Source organism: Nerophis lumbriciformis, linkage group LG03, assembly GCF_033978685.3.
Source record: "Nerophis lumbriciformis linkage group LG03, RoL_Nlum_v2.1, whole genome shotgun sequence".
NCBI classification, from domain to species: domain Eukaryota; kingdom Metazoa; phylum Chordata; class Actinopteri; order Syngnathiformes; family Syngnathidae; genus Nerophis; species Nerophis lumbriciformis.
Genome location: NC_084550.2, coordinates 46818868 through 46846506, shown reverse-complemented (window position 1 = coordinate 46846506; position 27639 = coordinate 46818868). Strand labels below are relative to the sequence as shown.

The 27639-nt window shown below is 41.1% G+C and overlaps 1 protein-coding gene across 1 annotated transcript; it reads right to left on the bottom strand.

Moving 5' to 3' along the window:
- Nucleotides 1-2411: 2411 nt before the first annotated feature.
- On the bottom strand, nt 2412-25827 carry LOC133585671 (zinc finger protein ZXDC). Its single transcript, XM_061937933.2, has 10 exons — nt 23817-25827; nt 21882-22034; nt 18571-18649; nt 17633-17763; nt 12515-12685; nt 8992-9773; nt 8774-8858; nt 8546-8703; nt 5446-5547; nt 2412-3541 (listed from the first exon to the last, which is right to left on the bottom strand). The coding sequence occupies exons 1-10, from the start codon at nt 24997-24999 to the stop codon at nt 3455-3457; spliced, it is 2931 nt and encodes a 976-aa protein (XP_061793917.1). The 5' UTR covers nt 25000-25827; the 3' UTR covers nt 2412-3454.
- Between the last annotated feature and the right edge of the window lie 1812 nt (nt 25828-27639).

Genomic DNA, 27639 nt, shown 5'->3' with positions numbered 1-27639 from the left:
CATGCTCTTTCCCAACTACTTTGGCACGTGTTGCAGCCATGAAATTCTAAGTTAATATTTGAAAAAAAAAAAAAAAGTTTATGAGTTTGAACATCAAATATGTTGTCTTTGTAGTGCATTCAATTGAATATGGGTTGAAAATGATTTGCAAATCATTGTATTCCGTTTATGTTTACATCCAACACAATTTCCCAACTCATATGGAAACGGGGTTTGTAAGTGTTTACGTATCATTCGGTCAACACCAAAAAAGTATATCTGCTACATAATGAATATAAACTTAAGTCATTTTACTTATCTTTCAGAAGTTTGAAACTTCTTTCATCTTGTTTTTTAATGTTTAATAACTAGCTGTAACTAAATAACTTAGTCCAAAATAACAAGTTGTAGTTTGTTGTTGTTGTTGATGTCTGTGTAGCTCGCCTGGGTACCCGGAAATGACGCAGCCAAGTCTGATATGGTCATAACTTCCGGTTCAAATTGGCGCCAAACACAACCAATCATTCGCCTTCTTCTTGCGCTTCTGTGCAGTGATTGGTGCGCGTCAGCAAAGTACTTCCTGCAGCCGGAAAATGACAAGCATGAATAACAACGATGAAAAATCTCCTTTTTTTTTTAATATACAGAACTTATATATTTACAAATATAAAAATACAACAACCTAATCACAGTAAAAGAAAAAAAACAATATTTGTACAAATGTAAGCAACAGGAGTCGTGTCGTACGTGAGCCTGTGTTTTGATTAGGTTGGCCAAAAGGGAGCAGTAAGGTTGTACCTACTATTTGAAAACGTGCTGTGTCATTTTGTAACATTTGATTCATGAGATGTGGACGCAAATAAAAGGAGGATTTCATTGAGTCGTTTCACAGTACCACTTGTACAAACAAAAGCGATTTCTTTGAGATTGTCCACATAAAACATTTTTAAGCAGTAAGCATGCGCAGTTACAATGTTATAGCCCACCATTTATATGAGCTGATATTTGACTTCCTAAATACACTATATTGCCAAAAGTATTTGGCCACCCATCCAAATGATCAGAATCAGGTGTCCTAATCACTTGGCCCGGCCACAGGTGTATAAAATCAAGCACTTAGGCATGGAGACTGTTTCTACAAACATTTGTGAAAGAATGGGCCGCACTCAGTGATTTCCACCGTGGAACTGTCAAAGGATGCCACCTGTGCAACAAATCCAGTCGTGAAATTTCCTCGCTCCTAAATATTCCAAAGTCAACTGTCGGCTTTATTATAAGAAAATGGAAGAGTTTGGGAACAACAGCAACTCAGCCGCCAAGTGGTAGGCCACGTAAACTGACAGAGAGGGGTCAGCGCATAGTGCAAAGAGGTCGCCGACTTTCTGCTCAGTCAGTTGCTACAGAGCTCCAAACTTCATGTGACCTTCCAATTAGCCCACGTACAGTACGCAGAGAGCTTCATGGACTGGGTTTCCATGGCCGAGCAGCTGCATCTATGCCAAACATCACCAAGTCCAATGCAAAGTGTTGGATGCAGTGGTGTAAAGCACGTCACCACTGGACTCTAGAACAATGGAGACGCGTTCTCTGGAGTGATGAATCACGCTTTTCCATCTGGCAATCTAATGGACCAGTCTGGATTTGGAGGTTGCCAGGAGAACGCTACATTTCGGACTGCATTGTGCCGAGTGTGACATTTGGTGGAGGAGGAATTGTGGTGTGGGGTTGTTTTTCAGGAGTTGGGCTTGGCCTCTTAGTTCTCGTGAAATTAACTTTGAATGCTCTAGGATACCAAAACATTTTGGACAATTCCATGCTTCCAACCTTGTGGGAACAGTTAGGAGCGGGCCCCTTCCTCTTCCAACATGACTGTGCACCAGTGCACAAAGCAAGGTCCATAAAGACATGGATGACAGAGTCTAATGTAGATTAACTTGACTGGCCTGCACAGAGTCCTGACCTGAACCCAATAGAACACCTTTGGAATAAATTAGAGCGGAGACTGAGAGCCAGGCCTTCTCGACCAACATCAGTGTGTGACCTCACCAATGCGTTTTTCGAGGAATGGTAGAAAATTCCTACAAACACACTCTACAACCTTGTGGACAGCCTTCCCAGAAGAGTTGAAGCTGTAATAGCTGCAAAAGGTGGACCGACATCATATTGAACCCTATGGGTTAGGAATGGGATGGCACTTCAAGTTCAAATGTGAGTCAAGGCAGGTGGCCAAATACTTTTGGCTATATAGTGTATATTTATTATGTTTCTTAGCCTAGAAGTCCACATGTGCTTTTTTTCCGCTTTCAATGTAGTAGTGTGTAATGTACGTGCATCTCATTTGTATATGAAACATTTGGACACTGTCCAGGAGAAACATAAATGTTCTCTTACAAAGCTTGGGAAATGTGCATTTTTCATCATTCTGCTGCATGAAAGAACAAATGTGATTGTGCTTGAAATTATTTTATTAGCTTTCAAGTATCACTCAAGATACAACGCATGAATATATTAACATTTTTTTAGAAAGCTTTAACACAGGTCATGTCCAAAGTCCAGCTTTTGATTGATATTTTTGTTAAAACTGACTTACAGCTCATTCCTAAAATAAAATTAAACATGGCCCGCATTCAGACATTCCAAATCTTTAAGGATTGGGGCCCAAATAAAAAAAATACAAAATAAAGGTTGCAAGATGCTGATGAGGTAAAGAATCATGCCTATATAAAAAAACAGACTGAGATGTAGATGTTTTTTGTCATTGACCGTTTGAACTATTTTGGTTGTATCCAACAAAAAAGGAAATATCAACTCCCCTTCTATATTTTCCGTATTAAACAAAGTTTGCCATTCCTACCTTATACTCTCTGAAGCAATCTATTTCAACTGCCTGCAGAAAAACAGGATTCAGCCACATTGCAACCCTCTCTGTCACTTTTAAGGCAGACAAGTAAAAAGCAAACAATGAAACGACTGTTAATCCATTTTTACAGAATTGAGCATTACCGTATTTGTGTATGATAGGATTCAACAACGTGTTAATACATTAGCAAATAAGCTCATTTGATTTATTTCCACAGCAGGTCAGTGATGATCCTTCAAAGTATGTTTGGACGTAACAACAGCTAGCCAAAGTGCGTCCTTGCAGGTTTGTTTTTTTAATTGGCCCTCAGACTATTAAACAAAAGCAAAATGTGGGCTGTAAAAGTTAAGAAGCTCAAAATGGACTTGCATTCCTCAGACTTTTTGGAACAAGAATTCAGTGCCTTCTCGTGTGATTCGGGCTGAAAAAAGGAAAACAACAAAAGCACTTCCTGTACTCTTGGGGAAAGGGTAGCCAGATTCTTCTCAAGGTGCATCATCGACAGGTTTGTACTTGGTCTCTCGGCCAAAGACGACTTCATAAAGCATTCGAATGAAAAAAAGACTATTTAAGGTTGCAGCATTTTTCTGATGTAAACATTGAATGTGACATCTGTCACTCCAAGTCTTGAAGATTGATTGTGCTTCCTGTGAACTGGCAGTTGTCACACACATTGTTTTCCTCGATGACAACTGTGGGCTCCTGTGGGAAAATACAGTACAGAACATTTATTACTGTATTTGGGATGAATGATATGGCCTAAAATTTATATCAAGATATAAATGTTATTCTCCTGCAATAACGATATACGTCACAGCATATTATTTGGCATATACAGAAAATAATAGAAGCATTTCAATTGACATTAGCGTTGGATGATCCAATACCAAGTAATTACAGTAACAGTGTTGGTCATACCAATGCTGATACATCAACATTTCAAGATCACTGAATGATTACATTTCGATCACAAATATAATCAGGAAAAAAACAGCATGTACCAATACCAGTTAAAAATATTAAATGTACTTCTGACCATTGGCTCTGGTTTAAAGCTTTTGGTTTTTGCCTTTAAAGCTCACCTATGTCCAGGGACTAATGTCAAACATAAAAAAGCTTTTTGTAAAAAATGAGTTGGAATTTCACAAGAAAAAGGTCACAATTTCACAAGAAAAACTTAGAATTTTGGCAGTATTATAATAAGAGTCGTAATTTTACTCAACGCAAGTCAAAATTTTACAAGAAAAACTGAACATTTTTGCAATATGATACAAGTTGGAATTTTACTTTACAAAAGGGAAGTGTAGGATACTTCTCTTGTTGCCTTATTTGTACTTGACTTCATTAAATGTATTTATATTATAAAGAGGGAAAAAAAGGAAGACAGAGGGGGAAATTGTGGGGATAAGAGGGGGATCAGACAGAGAGACAAAAGCAACAACAGCAACAACAATAGAGCAACATCAGCAAATAGGATATGTACAAATATGATGGTAAAAGTGATAGCAAAGAAGCAGTTAGCGAAATAAATAACAGTCGCAATTTTACAGTAAAAGCTTAAAATGTTGGCAACTTTATGAAAAGAGTCGTCATTTTACTCAACAAAAGTCACAATCTTATAAGAAAACTTTAAAATGTTGGCAATATTATAATAGTCGGAATATTACTTGGCAAAATTATGACAAAAGTCATAATTTACTCAAAAAATGTCACTATTTTACAGCAACAAAAAAATTGGCAATATTGTGATAAGTCAGAATTTTATATGACAAATGTCACAATTTTGCATAAAAAAGTAATAATTTTACATAAAAAAAGTAATACTTTTCCAATAAAATATTTCAATATTACAGAAAAAGAAAGTATATGAGAAATTGTTCCCAATTTTATAAGAAAAAAAGCGACAAATTGTGAGAAAAATACAGCTTTTATTTTTTTGTTGAATTTTTTTGTTTGTAATTAGTTTCTAATCTTCGTTATTTACTTGAAGTTATTACAGTATGTCTCTATACACATATTTATTTATTTTTAATACATTTTGGCCAAAGGGGACGCATTTCAATTTCTTACACACACTTATTACATATGTTGGCCAGAGGGGGAGCATTTTTAAAACCGATACACAGTCAAGTTGAAAAATCCCTCCTTTTTGGGATCACCCTAATTTTGATAGATTTCACCAACAATGACACATTCTCTATTAGATGCAATGGTTTTCCATATTGGGACTATGATTTCGGTCCTAACTTGTTCACCGGTCCTCATTTGAAAGGTACTTTTCCTTGTTGATGTCTCAACAAGAAGGGCGCGCACACACACGTCAACATGCAATATCACAAAATAACAATGGGAATAAAAGCTCTATTGTCGGCGAAATTTATATAATTGATATCAAATTCTGCACCAGAGCTGACAAAAAGGAAGAGTGTTTATAATCAAGTATGGTCTTCTCGCTCTCTGCATGCCTTGGTTAAACTGACACATGACAAACCTTTTCACTTCTATCGGTCTTTCATTAGCAGTCAAAGCACTTTTTTAAGGAAAATATGTGTGTCTCCTACATGCTGTGAACACAAACAAATGCGATAGAACAAAACAGAAAGTACCTGTAAAATGTTGACTGGTAAGTCAACTGTGAGCTGAGAGTGAGAGGAGGATGTCTGCGAGCTGAGCTGGAAGGCCAGTTCTCCATCAGTGGCTGGATCATCCTGAACAATCAATAACACAAATACTAAACTACATACTAATGTTGTCTAAAGCAGTGATTCTCAAACTGAGGTACGTGTACCACTAGTGGTCCGCGAGGTACGGCAAAATATCACTTGATTAAAGTACAATTTTTTTCCCCCTCTTTTCAAACAGTGTTACTGTTGAAAATGTGTGGCCAAAATATTAAATATACTTGTATAATAAAACCTTTGCCTTGTTTTTAATTAATATTTTGGCCTACTACAGAACAGTTTGAGAACCAGTGGTCCAAAGTATCCATACTTCAATACCAAGTCAATACCAACACCCTAAAAATACATCAATACTTGCATCTCTTAGCATGTGAGCACTGGGTCGGTGCAGAAGAAGAAAGCCTAGGGTCTTAAAAAAAATTATCCAGTGTTTCCATATATTTACTTATTTCTGAAAGCCTGTCATAAGTGCAGACGTGGCGCTTCCGGTTTGCCCTTGATTATAAACAAATAATGGAAGTAGGACATAAATTGGCTTCACAACACCTCATTCATGCCTGATTTACCAGAGAATAAGACATAGCAGAAATAACCTGTGATGCACTTTAGCCACTTTGTTGCTATATTATAGCAAGTAAAAGTACATATTAAAAATGATAAGGTTTATCTTACATTTTGCATTTATTCTCTAATAAAATATAAGCAATCCTGAAAGTATTCGTCACCACAGATAACTTGGAAAGGTTCATGTTTAGGGGCGGCATGGCGTAGTGGGTAGAGCAACCGTGCCAGAAACCTGAGGGTTGCAGGTTCGCTCCTCGCCTCTTACCATCCAAAAATCGCTGCCGTTGTGTCCTTGGGCGGGACACTTCACCCTTTGCCCCCGGTGCCACTCACACCGGTGAATAGAATGATGAATGATGGTGGTGGTCGGAGGGGCCGTTGGCGCAAATTGCAGCCACGCTTCCGTCAGTCTACCCCAGGGCAGCTGTGGCTATGAAAGTAGCTTACCACCACCAGGTGTGAATGATTGATGGGTTCTACATGTAAAGCGACTTTGGGTACTTAGAAAAGCGCTATATAAATCCCAGGTATTATTATTATTATTATTATTATTATGTTTAACTGCAGTAGTTGATTGTGCTCCTCAGATGTTAACTTAATAGCATTCAGGCCATGACATTGCATTACATTAGGATTGCACTATATACCGTATTTTTCGGACTATAAGACACAGTTTTTGTCATAGTTTGGCCGGGGGTGCGAATTGTACTCAAGAGCAACTTATGTGTGAAATTATTAACACATTAGCGTAAAATATCAAATAATATTATTGAGCTCATTCACGTAAGAGACTAGACGTATAAGATTTCATGGGATTTAGCGATTAGGAGTGACAGATTGTTTGGTAAACGTATAGCATGTTCTATATGTTATAGTTATTTGAATGACTCTTACCATAATATGTTACGTTAACATACCAGGCACGTTCTCAGTTGGTTATTTATGCCTCATATAACGTACACTTATTCAGCCTGTTCACTATTCTTTATTTATTTTAAATTGCCTTTCAAATGTCTATTCTTGGTGTTGGGTTTTATCAAATACATTTCCCCCCAAAAATGTGATTTATACTCCAGTGCGACTTATATGTTTTTTACTTCTTTATTATGCATTTTCGGCCGGAGCGACTTATACTCCGAAAAATACGGTATATATATATATATATTTTTTTTTTTTTTAAGCCAATACAGATAAACATATTTTTATCTATTGTTTTTTAAATGTAGATTAATTGTTGTTTGTGCAGAACTTTAACGGATGGCTTTAGGTCAGCTTCTTTAGGAGCAAGCAACTTTGTAGGTTTTCAAAACACAGTTGAAGCGATGCTGGCTGACAAGGTTTGATGTCTTGATGACAGATGGTTTCTCCCCTCGCAAAAGGTTAACAGAACATTTGGTACAAAGTGCATGTAAAACATTTTCCGCTGAAACAGTGACAAAGTCCCACACGATCTACGCCAAATGTTTACAATGAGCTCAGGGGAGGTTTACCGCTCGAAGAGGAGAAAAGAAGCACTTGATTTGCCCAAATTAACCCCCCTACAGTACAGTACAGGTACTCTTGCCTCATTAAGTCGTTTCTATTTTAAATGTATTTATTGGTGCTACTTTTTAGTGTTATGGGATTTATCGGTAGGATGTCATAATTATCAGCCCAATAAATATCTGTCGCTTGCTATCTCGGAATTGAATCGCAAATTGGATAACATCCCGGAGAGGCTTTCCACTCTGCAAAGTGAAATTATGATCCATTTGGGAGCCAAAATGGACAATTAGAGCTGATAAATAATTGGAGTGTGTTTGCCCACTCCAACCAAAAATAATCATTTTCTACAATTCGACTTTGTCTGCAAACAACCACGGCAAGGTCGTGCTGTAAACTCCCCAGCGAGACCAGTGCAGCGAAAGATGCCCAGAAAAATCCCTTCCTCCTCCTTCAACTGGGATGTTGACTCTGTTCCGTGAATGCTAAGTAGAGCGATATACAGGCCTACAGACATGACACACACCCATGAACTTCACACAGTTGCGGACACATACTCACACCCCACGCCTTCGCCGCTTAACTTCTTGCAGTGGGATGTTTTACGAAGCAGCGTCCTGATGGCTGCAGCTTAGTTTTTTTTGTGTGGTGACTTGTGTTCATATGTGCTTACTGTTGCTCAAGGTTTATTGATCTGCTGGTCTCAAACTGACCCCCAGCACCCAGTCATCTTAGCTTGGTTTACACGTGATGGAATAGAAGCATATAGTGGCGACCCATTAGTTTTCCGGTTCTGTATAGCCCTGTAACTGTATTGTATGTCTACTTTTTTTACTCAAATTAAACATTGTTGTATTTTTTTTTAGTGCAATAACAATAAAGCTATTCCATTCCATAATTCATGCTGCACCCCTGCATTACACAAAATGTGCTCAGGTAAATGACATTACACTGGTAATGGCATTAAATGTAATATCACCTGTAGCAGCTGAATTTGGACATATTGGGCCCCAGTGACAGGGTCACGCAGAGTGAGGCCCCCATTAGCAGGTGTGGCTCCTTCACCGTAGCGAGCACTTGACGGAGCGCAGGAAGATTTGGATCCTTTTGCTTTTCTCTGACTTGATCCCGAGACACCTGGATTTTGTTGAGAGACATACCAATGAATGATACAGCGAGTCAGATTTTGCTTATTGGTTGGTGTTACCAGAAGAGCCGCAGGGAGCAGTCAGCTTCTTCTTCTTGGCCAGCTGAATAGCTCGGTAGTCTGTCCTTGCTGAGCCGCCACTATCCTGCAGGAAAATATTTCTCATCAAACATTTTCTGTGCAAGGTACCACAGTCACTGCACCTCTTTTCATTTGTCTTCGGCCCATTAGAAAAACAAAAATATGAATAATATTTGGGTCAAAGGGGATTGGCTTACCATGAAACTGCTGGGTGATACTGCAGGGATTTCAGTGTCTTTCTGCAGATTAAAGCCGTTGGTGTGACCAGGGAAAACAAACTGTGTGAGAACTTTGGCTCCTTCCTGACCACCCAGTACCCCCACACAGCTCAGCAGAGGCCCAGACCCCGCCGGGCCACCGGCCTCCACCCCCTTGGAGGGTGACGACAAAAGTTCAGAAATCGGGGCAGCTGCCAGGGTGGCGGTGGCCTCTGCGCTAAGCGCACTGGAGGAACTAAGCGGGTGCTGAAGGGTGGGCTCTATAGGGGTGCTGGGACCCTGCATGGAGAGAGACGATAGAGTTCCCAAGGCCTCTGGTGTGACACTTTGCACGTCGTCCAAGTTGAGGGTGCCCTGAGGTGGGAGAACATCTCCCACGGTGCCTTCCAAACTCTGGTGGGGAGCCATGTCGATACTGGGTGCCAGGATCAGAGGGTCCGCACTTTTGGTCAAAGCAGTGCCAGTGGAAGTACAAAGAGCGGTGCCAACTGTAGAGGGGTCGATTGTGAGGATGCCTGAGTTAACCAGGGAGAGGTCCATAGTAAAAGTGCCAGTGGAGATGCTCCCACCAATAGGAAGTCCCACCCCAATGCCAGTGGATGTGGCGGATACAGGAACATTAGAGAAGAGTGAGCTCAGGTCCAAGTTCGTCAGCTGCTCGCTGCCTGCCATACCTGGCCCGGCAACCATCGCTGGGGTATGGCTAATTAGCTCACTGCTTGGGGTCAGGGTGGGCGTGGTCTCCATCTGGTTCAGAACATCTAGAACAGAACAGAGGAAGGTTAGTTTTTATTGAATGTGTAAAGAGGGACCAAACATGTAAAATAAGTTTTCTCCAGGTTTACTGTTTTACAGTGAAACCTCGATTTACGAACCCCTCTATCTGCAAAATTTTCGATTTAAAGATTTTTAGATCTAGCCAAATATGCCTTGTGTGTGAACCATGTCTCTGTGGGCGAACACTTCATTCAGTCATTCATTTTGCATCAAGCCTGCGGGCAACAAGCAGGGTGCAGCATTTTTGGGAAGGCGAAGCCCTCCACGTCACTTGTTGCCCAGGAGACTACAAGGTTTCAAAGTGTGTGCCTTTTTTTCTGTGTTTTTTGACAAGTTTTGTTCATTTTGCTAACTCAAAATGGGTCTCAAAAAGCAACAGACAAGCGTAGAAAGAAGGGAATCGCCGTGGAGTTAAAAAAAAGAAAGAAAAGAAAAGACTATTAGCGAGGAGTACATTAATGGCGCTCACAAGTATGGATTAATAAACAAAACAGGCTTCATAATTAATTAATTAATTGTGACGAGACCGGACTTTCCTGGAAAAAGATGCCAAAACATTTCATAGTGGAGAAAAGAGCCATCTCTTGTTCAGCAGCCCCTTTTGTCAAAGCGCACACAGCCTCTCTACCCCGTTTTCCCCCTCTGTCTGCTGCTTCCTTCCTAGTCAGCTCCTCCTTGCTAATGTTGCCAATGTACCGCATTTTCCGGACTACACAGCGCAACGGTATATAAGCTGCATCCACTAAAGTTTAGAAGAAAAACTATTTTTTCCATATATTAGCCGCACCGGACTATAAACCAGTTATGAACAGTTTTTTCCCCTCGGCCATCAGGCACATGAACAATAACAAGATCTGATAGCTCATTTACAGCTCTTTTTATTACCTATTCTGTGTTATATGTTTTATGTTGCACGATTGCACCAAGAAAAATTCCTAGTTTGTGAAGCCGTTCTCAAACATTGGCAATAAAAACTATTCTGATTCTGAACGTTGTGAAATGAGTTGTTAACACAGAAAGATTTTCTAAATGTTTATTTACATACCATAATTAATTCCAAACGGTGTCTGTAACACGGCAGTAAAACGGCTGATCCAACAAAACAGACGTCATCGTCATGCAACCACTAGCTGTAGAAGATAGCTCTCCAATCAGCTAAACAGACTCAATAACTCCACAGTGACGTTTTGGTGAATTTACTGAGGAATTAGTGAAACTGAAACAATACAAAAAAGAATGCCATTGTAAGTTAATAATACTAACACAGACACTTGTGAACGGTCAATAGTTCCCTTCTGTTTTATTTCTCTCTGGAGACATGGAAAGTGACCCCATTTCATTGGTTCTCCATCGACCAATCAAACGCTGCTCTGCTTCTTCTGTGGTGGCGGGTCACTCACAGACGAGGAAACGGAAAAAATACACTGTGCATGTGCAATCTACCATGTCTCCAAACATTGAACTGGTGATAAAAAAAAATTGTTTTGACTCCTATTTTCGATCCAATTTTTTACATAAAATTACACTCTCTCCGTTTTTTGTTATCAAACCAAAAAAACTGAGAAAATTGATTTTTATGTAAAAAATTATTTTTCTAAAAGAAAAACAGATGGCTGCACGTACACAGACCGAATTTAATACCTAGAAGAGTTTTTATTATTTATTTAGTATTTTGTTCAATCCCAGGCTGTGACTTAAAGTTTAAAGGCTTTGTAGATACACAGACAGTCTACGTTCTTTGTGTACTTTGTTATGTGTTTGAAACTGCACCAATTTTCTTCCTCAGAATTTTCAACTTACTTCAAAGTGTTTTGTAAAGAGGATAATTTTTTACATGTACATATTCAGAATGTGTGTTCTACTTTTGGCCAAAGTAAAATAAAGAAAATCTGAAGTTGTCTTTATTTTTTAATTATTATGCCATAATGTTACAACAACAAAAATCCATATGGCGCATCGTTTTATAAGGGCTCAAAGCGTAGGAAAAAAGTTGCGGCTTATGGTCCGGAATTTGCGGTAAGAAGAATTTACTTTCTTAAATGTTTATTTTTGTAGCAATATGCTTGTTAAAGTTAAAGATTGTTGTGATTTCTGATCGTTTGTGGGTACCAAAGAGACTTCTGTGTGTGTGTGCGTAGGTAGGCAGAGAGGCATGTATTGCATAAATCAAATATATTAAATAGAAAGCTGATCCATCACCCCCTTTTTAGGTTTGATATACAGTACTGTATATCAATTTATATTGTGTACAAACCTTCACTAAAACATGGACTTTGGTCAAGACTGACTTAGACTTCCTTTTTATTGTCATTCAAATTTGAACTTTACAGTACAAATAAGAACGACATTTCGTTGCATTAGCTCATAGTAGTGCAGGGTAAAAAAGCAATAACGTGCAGATATAAATAAATACATTACTGTACAGATAAATATATTGCACTTTTGCATATGCATCCACGTTTATGGATGTATGTTATATTGTCTTTATATTCCAGAGAGTCAATCCATTTTTGGGGGGAATTGAGGGGATTATTATGATGCGTTCAAAAGTCTTACTGGAACCCATTATTCATATTTATATTGTTTCTTATGGAGAAATTTGCCTCACTATACAAACTTTTCGATTTACAAACCCTGTTCAAGAACCAAGTCCTACTGTATAATGGAATTTTTTTTATAGAAAGAACACATGAGAGAGTATTTTTAGAGCGTGAAGGCTACTGACCAGGGCTGAGCTGGTGTTGTTTCAGCATGTGGCTCTTCAAGCTGCTGCGGGAAGAGAAGTGCTTGGAGCAGCTGGCTACAGGACACCGTGTTCGAAGTGTGCTGCCATCCTGCTTGTGTTTCTTGGAGTGGATGTATAGGCTGCTGCGAGCTGAAAATCGAGCACTACAACCTATAGAAAATAAAAATGACAACAGTACAATTAACCTACTTAAAAAATATATTTTCAAAACTCATCAAAACTGTATTTAGCTAGTCAAGTGTGCAAAAGTTACTGACATGCTGCATAATGAAAGGAAGCAGGTTGTTCCTACCCATTAAGTAAGAAAAGTTTGTTTTGCATCATAAGTCCCCTTAAATATTTATTAATTTCCCCATTGGAGAATTACGTGCAGTTCTTTGTTTATTTGGAAAAACTTTTTGTATTTTGGTAGCTTCAAGTACAAACCCCGTTTCATATGAGTTGGGAAATTGTGTTAGATGTAAATATAAACGGAAAACAATGATTTGCAAATCATTTTCAACCCATATTCAGTTGAATATGCTACAAAGACAACATATTTGATGTTCAAACTGATAAACATTTTTTTTTTGCAAATAATAATTAACTTTAGAATTTGATGCCAGCAACACGTGACAAAGAAGTTGGGAAAGGTGGCAATAAATACTGATAAAGTTGAGGAATGCTCATCAAACACTTATTTGGAACATCCCACATTTGAACAGGCTAATTGGGAATAGGTGGGTGCCATGATTGGGTATAAAAGTAGATTCCATGAAATGCTCAGTCATTCACAAACAAGGATGGGGCGAGGGTCACCACTTTTTCAACAAATCCATCCATCCATCCATTTTCTACCGCTTATTCCCTTCAGGGTCGCGGGGGGCGCTGGAGCCTATCTCAGCTACAATCAGGCGGAAGGCGGGGTACACCCTGGACAAGTTGCCACCTCATCGCAGGGCCAACACAGATAGACAGACAACATTCACACTCACATTCACACACTAGGGCCAATTTTAGTGTTGCCAATCAACTTATCCCCAGGTGCATGTTTTTTGGAGGTGGGAGGAAGCCGGAGTACCCGGAGGGAACCCACGCAGTTACGGGGAGAACATGCAAACTCCACACAGAAAGATCCCGAGCCTGGGATTGAACCCCAGACTACTCAGCACCTTTGTATTGTGAGGCAGACGCACTAACCCCTCTTCCACCGTGCTGCCCACTTGCAACAAATGCGTGAGCAAATTGTGAACAGTTTAAGAAAAACCTCTCAACCAGCTTATTGCAAGGAATTTAGGGATTTCACCATCTACGGTCCGTAATATCAAAGGGTTCAGAGAATCTGGAGAAATCACTGTACGTAAGCAGCTAAGCCCGTGACCTTCGATCCCTCAGGCTGCACTGCATCAACAAGCGACATCAGTGTGTAAAGGATATCACCACATGGGCTCAGGAACACTTCAGAAACCCACTGTCAGTAACTACAGTTGGTCGCTACATCTGTAAGTGCAAGTTAAAACTCTCCTATGCAAGGCGAAAACCGTTTATCAACAACACCCAGAAACGCTGTCGGCTTCGCTGGGCCTGAGCTCATCTAAGATGGACTGATACAAAGTGGAAACGTGTGCTGTGGTCTGACGAGTCCACATTTCAAATTCTTTTTGGAAACTGCGGACGTTGTGTCCTTTCGGACCAAAGAGGAAAAGAACCATCCGGATTGTTATAGGTGCAAAGTTGAAAAGCCAGCATCTGTGATGGTATGGGGGTGTATTAGTGCCCAAGACATGGGTAACTTACAAATCTGTGAAGGCGCCATTAATGCTGAAAGGTACATATAGGTTTTGGAGCAACATATGTTGCCATCCAAGCAACGTTACCATGGATGCCCCTGCTTATTTCAGCAAGACAATGCCAAGCCACGTGTTACATAAACGTGGCTTCATAGTAAAAGAGTGCGGGTACTAGACTGGCCTGCCTGTAGTCCAGACCTATCTCCCATTGAAAATGTGTGGCACATTATGAAGCCTAAAATACCACAACGGAGACCCCCGGACTGTTGAACAACTTAAGCTGTACATCAAGCAAGAATGGGAAATAATTCCACCTGAGAAGCTTAAAAAATGTGTCTCCTCAGTTCCCAAACGTTTACTGAGTGTTGTTAAAAGTAAAGGCCATGTAACACAGTGGTGAACATGCCCTTTCCCAACTACTTTGGCACGTGTTGCAGCCATGAAATTTTAAGTTAATTATTATTTGCAAAAAAATAAAATAAAGTTTATTAGTTTGAACATCAAATATCTTGTCTTTGTACTGCATTCAATTGAATATGGATTGAAAAAGATTTGCAAATCATTGTATTCCGTTTATATTTACATCCAACAATTTCCCAACTCATATGGAAACGGGGTTTGTACCTTAAAACCATTTCATACTACTTATCTCCCTCTTTGCAACTTATCATCTTTATTGAATGGCATTTGGGAAAATAAATACACTATAAAAATTGTCGACTCTTCTTTGAAAGGGTTTCAACTAGAGCTGGGCGATATGGCCTTTTATTAATATCTCGATATGTTTAGGCCATGTCACGATACACGATATATATCTCGATATTTTTGCCTTAGCCTTGAATGAACACTTGATGCATATAATCACAGCAGTATGATGATTCTATGTGTCTACATTAAAACATTCTTGTTCATACTGCATTAATATATGCTCATTTTAAACTTTCATGCAGAGAGGGAAATCACAACTAAGTCAATTTACCAAAACTGTATTTATTAAACAGTTATTAAGCAGTGGCACAAACATTCATGTAATTTCCAAAACAGAACGCGCAAGATTGTCAGAGACATTTTAAAACAACCTATTAGTGCACTTTTGTGCATGATGTCACTAAAATTACATTTTAAAACAACACTAAAATAAAGTGCACTTTTTGTACAGAACGCCACTACAATATTATAAAACAAATAAAGTGCACCTTTGTGCATGATGTCACACAAGATATTTCAATAACTGTCAAATAAAAATTAGCTGCTTAATAGGAAATCAAATAGTGTATGTCCTTCACTATGTGGTAGGATCCTGTGGATGTTATCTCCTTCTGTTATTGACTAGTTTAGATGTGGAAATGGAAGACGCCAGGCTCAATTGGGTCAGTGCTGGTTGCTTCGGCATTTTGTGGATATGGCACCGGCCGGAGCTGTTGACATGCAGAGTTTCAAGCACTCCTTATTCTCTAGCGGGTGACTTTTCAAATGATGCTACAAATTAGCAGTGGTGCTACTTTTTGTGGCAACGCTTCTGCCGCATACTTGACATATTACGGTTGTCTGCTCGACATATTCCCGCTTGAAGCCAAACCACCGCCAGACGATGGACCCCGTGCTGTTTTTCTTGGGAATTAATTATTCCTTCATTTGTTGCCAGATTCGCACCTTCTTTCTCTCGTATTACCACTCGCACCGCTCCGCTAGCATCACAGCGAATGTTACCCATGCCGCTACCTCTCTGCTCCGCGAGGGCGTATACGTATGTGACGTATGTAACAAGGTGCGCTTTTTTTATGTCTCTGTGAGAAGGAGAGACAAGAAAGAGTGAAAAACGCATGTAATGTAATGCCCGCAGCTAAAAGCAACTGCGTGAGAACGTATACCGTATTTTCCGCACTATAAGGCGCACCTAAAAACCACAATTTTTCTCAAAAGCTGACAGTGCGCCTTATAACCCGGTGCGCTTTATTACGATTCATTTTCATAAAGTTTCGATCTCGCAACTTCGGTAAACAGCCGCCATCTTTTTTCCCGGTAGAACAGGAAGCGCTTCTTCTTCTACGCAAGCAACCGCCAAGGAAAGCACCCGCCCCCATAGAACAGGAAGCGCTTCTTCTTCTACTGTAAGCAACCACCCGCCCCCGGAAGAAGAAGAAAAAACGCGCGGATATCACCGTACGTTTCATTTCCTGTTTACATCTGTAAAGACCACAAAATGGCTCCTACTCAGCGACAAGGATCCGGTTCATAAAAAGACGCAATCTCTCCATCCGCACACGGATTACTACCGTATTTCACAGCAACTGATATTCCTGTGAACCGCACTGTGGAACGGGAGCACGTACGGTGAATATTCGCACCACAGGGAATGAGAAGTCATCCTTCACTGTGGTTCTAGCTTGCCATGCTAACTTCCACCCATGGTGATATTCAAAAGGAAGACCTTGCCAAAAGAGACCTTTCCAGCCGGCGTCATCATAAAAGCTAACTCGAAGGGATGGATGGATGAAGAAAAGATGAGCGAGTGGTTAAGGGAAGTTTACGCGAAGAGGCCGGGTGGCTTTTTTCACACAGCTCCGAAGGCGAACACACCTTCACTAAGACGGGCAGACAGCGCCGGACGACATACGCCAACATTTGCCAGTGGATCGTAAATGCCTGGGCAGATATTTCGGTCACAACTGTGGTCCGAGCTTTCCGGAAGGCAGGATTCACAGAACTGCTGCACAACAACAGCGACACTGAATCCGATGACTTCGACGAGACGGAGCCGGCCATTTTTGGATCCCACGCTTGCGCAACTTTTCAATTCGGACACCGAAGACGAAGAATTCGAAGGATTTACGAATGAAGAATAACTTCAGAAGGTGAGCGCTATGTTTATTTTGTGTGTTGTGACATTAACGTTCGAGCAACATTATGTTGCTATTGCTCTACACCATTTTGAATTTTACTATGTTTGTGATTGCACATTTGCGTACATTTTGGGACAGAGTTGTTAGAACGCTGGTTTTCAATATATTATTAAAGTTTGACTGAACTATCTGACTGTTTTTTTGACATTCCCTTTAGCGCAGCGTAGGCGCGGCTTATAATCCGGGGCGGCTTATTGGTGGACAAAGTTATGAAATATGTAATTCATTGAAGGTGCGGCTAATAATCCGGTGCGCCTTATAGTGCGGAAAATACGGTACTCGAATATCACGATATAGTAATTTTCTATATCGCACAGAGACAAACCCGCGATATATCGAATATTCGATATATCGCCCAGCCCTAGTTTCAACTAACTAAATCTGCAGTGGATTTGAAAATAATGTACATTTCTCATTTGGGTTACCTTCAGCATGGCACTGGAAGGGCTTGGTGCCCAGGTGAGTGATGATGTGACCTTTGAGGTGCTCTGCTCGGGTGAAAGACTTCCCACAACCTTCCTCGCTGCAGATGAAGCGTCGGTCGTCGTCATGTTTTCTGTTCAGGAGAAGAATACGGTTTAAGTAAAACAAGAGTAAATGTTCTTCATACTAGATTTTTTTTATTTAAATTTAACTAATAATGTGATTTTTTGAAATGCGAATGATACTGCTCCTCTGAGCAGCAGAAATAGACAAACATAATAAAGGTGTTTGTGAAATTCCCTTCTGTTTTTTGGTGCTAAATTAACCACAATATTAGTGACACATATTTACCAACATATACTATTCATGTTTAGCTAACTTTTATTGCAAATACATGCAACACTGCTTGCACTATTTTTTTTTTTATTGTTTCTTAAGTCTGTAAAGCATTTTGGCCAACTGGGGTTGTTTTTAAATGTGCTATATTATTAAATAAACTGAACAAATTATTCTTGGCTCAAAATATTGGTTATTGGCTCATCGTTATCAGCCCTAAAAAAACATATCAGTTGATCTCTAGTTAGTACCGTATTTTTCGGACTATAAGTCGCAGTTTTTTTCATAGTTTGGCCGGGTTCCAGTGCGACTTATATATGTTTTTTTCCTTCTTTATTATGCATTTTCGGCAGGTGCGACTTATACTCCGAAAAATACGGTACTTGGTTTTATGCATGTGTTCCAGCAGCATCAGTTCCAGTTGCTACAAAACTACAGGACATGCCAGGCATGTCATAAAGAAATGAGTACCACTAAAAAGAATACGTGGTGATATGTTAACGCAACTTCCAACAACCGTACTTGTGATTATTTATAATTACAAGGTGACTTTTGTGTCTTTCTATGGGCATTAACACGATACTGAAGGTGAAAGCTTACTTACCGTTTGTGACGAAGCAACTTTGACATGCTCGTGAAGGTCCAGCCGCAGCCTTCCCAGTCGCAAACAAATGGCCTCTCACCTGCAAAAGGGGAAAATGTATTGTCATAAATGACATGCACCTGGGGATAGGTTGATTGGCAACACTAAGCGTGCCCTAGTGTGTAAATGTGAGTGTGAATGTTGTCTGTCTATCTGTGTTGGCCCTGCCATGAGGTGGCAACTTGTCCAGGGTGTACCCTGCCTTCCGCCCGATTGCAGCTGAGATAGGCTCCAGCACCCACTGCGACCCCGAAAGGGACAAGCGGGAGAAAATGGATGGATGGACACGTATGACAAAACAAAATCAGCAATTACAAATTTAAAAAGGGTCATATTATGATTTTTTTTTTCTACATTTAAAACACTTCATTGTGGCCTAAATAAAATGTAATGGTGGTACTTTGGTCAAAATGTTGCACAGATTATGTTCAAACCACTTCCTGACCGTCTCTTCAGAATACACTGTTTTGTGGGTTTTCTTATTTACGTGCTGAAGCCCTCCTCGAGGCCAAGCCTCCTTCGACTGCATCTCCACCCTGACAGCTATTAGTTTTTGGCTCTTCCAAAACGAGTCGACTGACATATACAAGTTAAAACTATACGCTACTATTAGCATGCATGTGCATGTATGGCTCAGTCTACCCCACAACAAAAAAATGTTGGACTACAACTGAATAAAAATGGTGGACTTGCGCAAAGCTCTTCGGGTAATTTGCTACCATATATGAAGATAAGCGCTGATGTAACTGGGGGAAATATGTCACATTCGTCAGGAAGGCCAAACGGCTTGTATGGAAAAAGGCAAGTTTTTTATAAATTGTTTGGGTTCAATACCAGTGTTTCCCACACATTCATTTATTTGTGGCGGCCCGCCACGAAAGAATTACGTCCGCCACAAATGGATTTTTCGGCTTTTGACTCGCTCGACCGCTCATAAAAGCAATGGGACTGTCTGTGAATGTTGCTTGTAGTTACAACTCCGGTGCAGTAGGTGGCGGTAGCATTGTAACTCCGCCAATAGCACTTACTTCACCTGGTGGGCCAGAAGAAGAAGAAAAAGAAGAAGAAGAAGAAGAAGAAGAGGGACGGACGGACGGACGGGATCAAAATACGAGGGTAATATAGGTTATAAGTATATAGGTTATAGCTGCATCGCTCGCGGCTCGTCATATATTTAACGTTAATCCGCGATTTCACCGAGCGTTTCACTGACGGTGGCAGCAGGGGCGCCGAAAAGGGGGGGTAAAGGAGACGGATTCTAGGGGCCCATGATGGAGGGGGGCCCTAATGATGATGAAATTATAATACAGAAAAATAATGACACTAAGTTATTAACTAACATATAATCACATATGTTTTATTTTCCATGTCCTGGTAACAATACCTTTATTTGTTTTGGAAGCATCAACCCCTGCAGGGCCCTCCCTCCCCCCTCTATTTACGTAAAATGGTTCAGTCCGACTGGATCAGCTGCAGGTAGCACACTGGCGATTTGTCACAGACAGCGGCAAAGCAGAGGAGACAGCAGTATGCCTCAAAAATCAGGCAGCCAAAAAAGAAAGGAAAAGAAAATGAGAGGAGAAGGAGTTGAAGGGTCGACAATATGTCACCCAATATTTCCAAAAAAAAAAGGTGGGTTTGTTAGTTGTGGTGGAAAGTTATGCATATTAACTTTGTCCCTGTCTGTGGTAATAAGCTAGCTCAAGAAAACTCTGGATTTTTACATTTTACTGCTATATTACGGTAGTTAAATAATCAATCCAGTCAAACATTTATCAAGCTGTTCTTATTCAATAAGAGTTTATTTCCAATTTAAGAATTAGTGGTGCAGCAAATAAATGACTCAAAATGAATTCCATTGTATTCAGAGTGCTCAGTTATTCCCCTGCTGTACATGTTAACTGTGATGCTGTTCTTCTTTTAAAAATATGGTAATGATAGTCAAAAATACCATTAAAATGCATAATTGTATGTAAAATAGCATCAAAAAATGTTGCCGCTGTGTTGGGGGCCCTGTAAAGATTATTTTCATGGGGCCCAAAATCCCTAGCGGCGCCCCTGATAAACACACATGGACTGAAGCTAAATTGTCCACTGTCCACTGCAGCATGTGAATGCAATGAAAATAATGAAATCTGAGCCAACCAGCTGTTAAAATGTTGTCCAGGTTAATGTTTTGGCCATTAAAGGCCGTTCATTTCAAGATTTCAACTGTGATCGGGCTTTAAACAGGTGGCTGACCTGTTCAGATGAGTGTAACTGCTACTGGTCAAATAATGTGAAATAGCATTTAATTTTACATGTATGCAATGCCATTTAAATGTAATTATAGATAATAATAATAATAATAATAATAATAAATACTGTGTAGTGTTGTAAATAGTCAACAGGAAGGATTTTAGTAAGATATAAGCCATGAGCACTACACAGCCAGAAAAAAACCTAGGCAGGACAAGTAAAAATATTGGGGCAAGTAGATTTGAGAAGTCGGGCAAGTAGAAAAAAACCTTAACGTTGAACCCTGCATGTGTTGAGCTGCTGCCGCTTAAGGTTAGACGGCACTGTACATAGAGCGGTTCTGCTCGTTAGTAATAAATTCTAATGTTGGATGTTCACTCCTTCACACAGATGAGTATAGAAAAATATTTTCAACGGTCGAAAAGGGCTCGACTTGGAGAGGAGGTAGGCCTGCAGTCCGGACCACAGGTGCGACCTGTTCAGCAGCAGCAGGAGGAGGAGGAGGAGGTTGACTGACTGTGGCAGGACACCTCTGCCTCTGTTTCACTTCATGTTGCTGGTAAATAATATGGTTGTAGTAGTAGGCTAAAGTTAAATTATTTAGTACTCACTAATTAAAGGGGCAGAGCTTTAAGAGACATTTTAGCTTTTATATTTTATAAGATATATTTTTTGTAAGAACCACAATTAATAAATATATTTCAGTGAATCACTAATTGTTCAAATCTGTATATAAATATGTACATAAAATGTTGTAATTATATTCCAACTCCGCGTTCTTCTTGGTCATCGCCGCTGCCGCCGCCACCCCCACCCCCCGACCACACCACCACAAATTGATGCCTGTCCTGTGGGAAACACTGAATACCCTTATGAGCATTACATATATAGTTCGGAAAATCGGCGGAAAGCGATAATCGACACACTGACCGTAGTGCGATTAAGTCTCTCAATTTAAGCCACATTACTCTGATGTGGTCAATTTAAAAGACACAGGGATTTAATGTGACAGTTCTTATGAAAAGTCAGCTTACCGGTGTGACTCCGCAAATGGATCTTGAGGCGACAGGCCTTGTCATACATCTTGCCGCATCCCGGGTAGGTGCAGGTAAAGTGGCCCGTTTCTCTGAAGTGCGTGCGGTTGTGGGAGAAGGAGGCACTGAAGGTAATGAACTTTTTCTCACAGCCTTAAAGAAAAAACCCCAACATATTTTATAAAGACAAGTACATTCACAGGTGAGGGATATACAGTACGTACTGTACATACAGTAGGGGTGTCACAGTACATGTGTCTGTAATCTGATTTTTCGATAAGAAAATGTTGGTTCGATACAGAGGCACGCATCAGGTGTTTGTATAATACATTGATTATTTTCTAAAATCTGATTAATATAAAATATAAAAGTTGACGCACCTTAAAAACGAGGGTTTTTTACATGAAAACAAAAGTAATATAATGTATTGTAGCGTCCAGAAGAAGACACACAAAGTCTGATGCTTTTTTTTTTTTACTTTTATTGCCAATCTTACACTAAGAGGCCCAAGTCCAACACGTCCACCTCCGTGTTTCACTCTGAGACTCAATTCTCTGCTAATATCAGTCACCTTGTGTTCACGATCATGGGAACTCTGAACATCGATAACACATGAACATAAACATTAACACCAGCATGTTGTTACATTATGAACGGATATATATGGTAGGATAAAGTAATATCTCCATCCAATCTTGTGCATTTGAACACCGACATGCAGTGACAAATGCGAGAGTAGATCTGAGAGTGTGCAGGTGTACCTAATGTGACCAGGTAAACCTACGTTTGTGAAGTTTATTTTCGGCCGTGTCTGGAAAAAAATAGCGGTGACGACTTAGATATATATATATATATATATATATATATATATATATATATATATATATATATATATATATATATATTTAGATAGTGTACATTTTTAAAATATAAAATGTGATCCTTTTTTGGGGTTCATTTGCAATCTGGGAACACATCCAGAAACCAAACATCTTGCAAACAGACTCAAAAAATAGGTTATAAACGTGACTGTGGGGCAAAATTTACGCAACAGCATATCCAATACAGATTATCTAGCCCAGTGATTCTCAAACTGTGGTACGCAGGCTCTATTTGTACACCAACGAATCAATTAAATATTCAAACATAGTTTTACTGTTCAAACTGTGTAATGTTACAGTGACCAAAATATTACATATACTTAGTAAATAAAACCTATGCCTAGTTTTAATGAACACTTAGGCCTACTGGCTACTGTATTTTTATATTGGTCATTATGGTGGTTTTTGGAGAGCCAAGTGTTTTCTGAAGAGGTACTTAGTAAAAAAATGTTTGATGTCAGAAAACACTTGGTTCTCCAAGTTTATTGAGAATCCCCATTAGCCGACGCACAAACGCCAGGCTTGTCTTCCTGGGGTCCTTTTCAAAAGTTCAAAGTAAAATAATACACAAATCCAGTTACAAATAATAGAAAGGCAAAAGGAAAATAAAATTCTCAAAATAATAAAAAAAATAACAATACACAGTTTGAACAGTAACACTGTGTTTAAATATCTAAGTGATTCTTTGGCGTACCAATCAATCAATCAATCAATAATCTAGATCACAACAAATAGTTTTAAACGTAGATTCCTGTAAGTCTGTTTAGTAATACTATTAGCTCAGGTTGTAAGGATTTAGTTTGGAAGTTTTTTGGGTTATTTGTGACTGGTGGCAGCTGATGACAAACACAGCACGATTTTAATTACTTCATGCAGACCTTTGTGTGTTTTTAACACTTTTTAGTAAAGGCCAAGAGGATGCCCATGATTAAAAATATGCATTTGAAACCTTTAGAAATGAACCATACTTTGCTAACAAGCTTTATGGCTTCAAGAAGCTTCACTCGGCCATCACAAGGTCAATTTATACGCAATATAATCCAACGTGTGTTACCTGGAAAGTCGCATTTGTACGGCCTCAGTGGCTCAACGTGGACTTTCTGGTGATTGCTGAGTCGGGTGGCACTGCGGAACCTCTCGCTGCAGATCTCACAGATGAAGGCATCGTCCTGCTGATGGACTTTGGCGTGGGCCTTAAGGTTGTAGATGGTGGTGAAACAGCGGCCGCAGCCTTCATACGGGCAAGTGTGTGGCCGCTGCTTATTATGAGACTGAAGGTGCCGTTTGAGTTTGTAGGAAGTGGTAAAAGACCAGGGGCAGCCGTCCACTGTGCACTGGTATGGGCGAGGGTCTTCATCGTGATCCAGGAGGTGCACTTTCCGTTTCTGCCGCGTGTCAAACGTACAGGAGCAACCCATTACCAGGCACGGGTAAGAAACCATCACTTTCTTGGACCTGACAAGCGGTCCACATTGAGAGTTTGTGGCTTTAGAAGGGAGGGTCCCTACGTTGGTCTGCTTTACCTGCTTGGCCATTCCACATGGCTGAAAGGAGCTACCGGAGAATGGCGAGGGTGTGTTGTCCCCCAGGGCCGGATCAGAGTCGCATCCGGACAACCCAGATCTGGTCTCCTCCTGGTAGCCCGAGCTGGACACGGCCAACGTGCTGATCTTCCCTATGGCCTTGGTGCCGCCGTCATAGTTGAGAAGAACAATATCCTCATGGTCCTTCATGCCTAAATGCTCCTTCAGGCTCACCATGTCGTCCTCCTTGTTGTCATATCCGTCCGGTGGGGCAGCGAGAGTCAAAGTTCCATTTTCTATGGTCACGATGATGCTTTGATTGTTGATCATGATGGTCCCAGAGAAGCTCTCGTTCTCGGGAGGACTCGCAGAAAGGCTGCCAGAGTTGGTGCTGTCCTCAAGCCTCGTAGAGTCCAGAATTAAATCCGCGTCCATAGTTGCCTCAACGTCTGGGTTTCTACACATTAGTTCGTTGGTCAGCTCGTTCCGGCCCTGAGAAGAAAGCTCCCGCCGGGCCTTGTTTTCGGTACATATCTGTCCACATATCTTCTCGCCGTACTTGTTGGTCAAAACAACGTCTTCGACTGTGCGGTAGAAGCCGGCCTGCTTCGGCCATCCGCGGGCTTGATGTTCCACCTCGTCTGCTTTCTTCACGTCCTGCGTCTCGTTCGAAGCGCAAACAATTGCTTTATTATTTGCGCCTCCGAACTCCATGGGGCTCACGAGAAGTCGGCTTCGTTCGGTCTCACTTTCAGACGACGAGCCAAGTCGGTGGCTCTACTCCGTGTCATCCTGGAAGACGCTGGGAGGTAGTCGGTGTCATTCCTGGGCGTTCCTCCGCCGTCTTGTCGGGGATTCTCCGGCGGTGGCAACAATGGCGGCTGCCGTAACCCCGCTGTTTTGTACGGTTTCTGTACTTGTTCTGATTATTATTATTTATTTGCTTGTATGTAAATGTTGCATATTATAAATAAAGGTTTATATAAAAATAAATAAAAATAATAATAAAAAATGGCGTCTGCCGTAAAGCTGCCGCCGCTAACGCGCACCTCTCCCTCCTCTTTTCAACATTCCAACAGTTTCGGTGCTTTTAGCTCTCAAACGGGACTTACCGAAGCCAACACGTCGCGTCTTGTGTTCACGTCACGAAGTGTCCCACTCGGTATGTCGTCCACGCCGCTGCTTTTGTCAGTGGGCGAAGCTTCAGCCTCGCCACCATTTTACGCCAATGGCTCATGACTTTCATGTTCAAATGGAGGCGATCCCACTTCATCGTCGTGTCACACTAACACACTGCTCTTCAACAACAGACGAGGGGAAAAGAGTGAGGGGATGTTTAAGGCACAAAGAAGGAGCCCCTGAAATTCCATGTTGGAATCCCTGTAGCACGCAGACCCGCCCTTGTCACCACCAGCGCCATTAAGTCCACCAAGTACTGCCCTAACCCGCCAACTATGCCATCTCATCGGCCATGTCCATATAGGAGTGACGTGGGGACACATTTAGGAGGAAATGTGGTTATCACAGGATATAGTAGCTGCCACATAACTATAAACTCTGCTCCAAATGGCACCGTACTTACTTTGAGTGTATATATATATATATATATATATATATATATAGGCCACCGGTTTCAAACTCAAGGCCCAGGGGCCAAATCTGGCCCGCTGCATTATTTAAATGTACACCCACCCACCACTTCATTTAAATGTGCACCACATCATTTTAATGTGCCTCTCCCACCACATCATTGTAATGTGCCCCACCAGAACCATTTTAATGTGCACCCCCACATTATTTAAATGTGCCACACCACATAATTTTAATGTGCCTCTCCCACCACATTATTTTAATGTGCATCCCATCATTTAAATGTGCCCCACCACACAATTTTAATGTGCACCCCACATTATTTAAATGTGCCCAACCCACCACATTTTTTAAATGTGCCTCACCCACCACATTATTTAAATGTGCGCCCCCACATTTAAATGTGCCACACCACATCATTTTAATGTGCCTCTCCCACCACATTATTTTAATGTGCACCCCCACATCATTTAAATGTGCTCCACCACACTATTTTAATGTGCACCCCACATTATTCAAAGGTGCCTAACCCACCACATTTTGAATGTGCCTCACCCACCACATCATTTTAATGTGCACTCCCACATTATTTAAATGCGCTCCACCCATAGGTGGATTAATGAACGGGCCTACCAGGCCCAGGCCCAGGGGGCCAGAGGCCCCAAGGGGCCAGGCCAACTTGGCCCCGCGGCCGCGACGCATGCAAAACTACTTTTGCAAAAATAATAATCTTAGGCCCCAAGGGGCCAGGCCAACTTGGCCCCGCGGCCATGATCCATAGAGGGTCAGAGGCCCCAAGGGGCCAGGTCAACTTGGCCCCGCGGCCGCGACCCACAGAGGGCCAGAGGCCCCAAGGCCCCGCGGCCATGATCCATAGACGGTCAGAGGCCCCAAGGGGCCAGGTCAACTTGGCCCCGCGGCCACGACCCACAGAGGGTCATAGGCCCCAAAGGGCCAGGCCAACTTGGCCCCGCGGCTGCGACCCACAGAAGGCCAGAGGCCCCAAGGGGCCAGGTCAACTTGGCCCCGCGGCCACGATCCATAGAGGGTAAGAGGCCCCAACGGGCCAGGTCAACTTGGCCCCGCGGCCGCGACCCACAGAGGGCCTGAGGCCCCAAGGGGTCAGGCCAACTTGGCCCCGCGGCCACGATCCATAGAGGGCCAGAGGCCCCGAGGGGTCATGCCAACTTGGCCCCGATCCATAGAGGGTCAGAGGCCCCAAGGGGCCAGGCCAACTTGGCCCCGCGGCCACGATCCACAGAGGGCCAGAGGCTCTCAATCATTATTATCAAAGCTAATTCTCAAATTGGATCACACAACCTCACTCACATATTCTTTATCAATTATTAAAGGTTGTTTCTGAATTTTGATAACAGAACTTAATGCAAATATTTTTGATTGATTGGCAAAGCTCATTCTCAAATTTTGATTACACAACCTTACTCTGACAAATTATCATTATCAAAAAGCTCTATCTCGAATTTGGATCACAGAATCTCACTCAAGTATTCTTAGCTGTGCCCCTCCCCCATCGAGTCTTTCATAAACCGGTCTGTTCTTTTAGAATCTCCTCATTTGGTACTTTGAACTCGTGAGTGACTGCTCAAAATTTGGTTTCCTTTCCCTCAGTTCAGACTCAGAGATAATTTGAAATCATTCCACAAGAAGTTTAACGCGCACACACACACGACACACACACACTTGAGTTGAGCATTACTTGGAAATTCTTATATTTTCCATTTTGCTGTTATTATCAGCATCTTC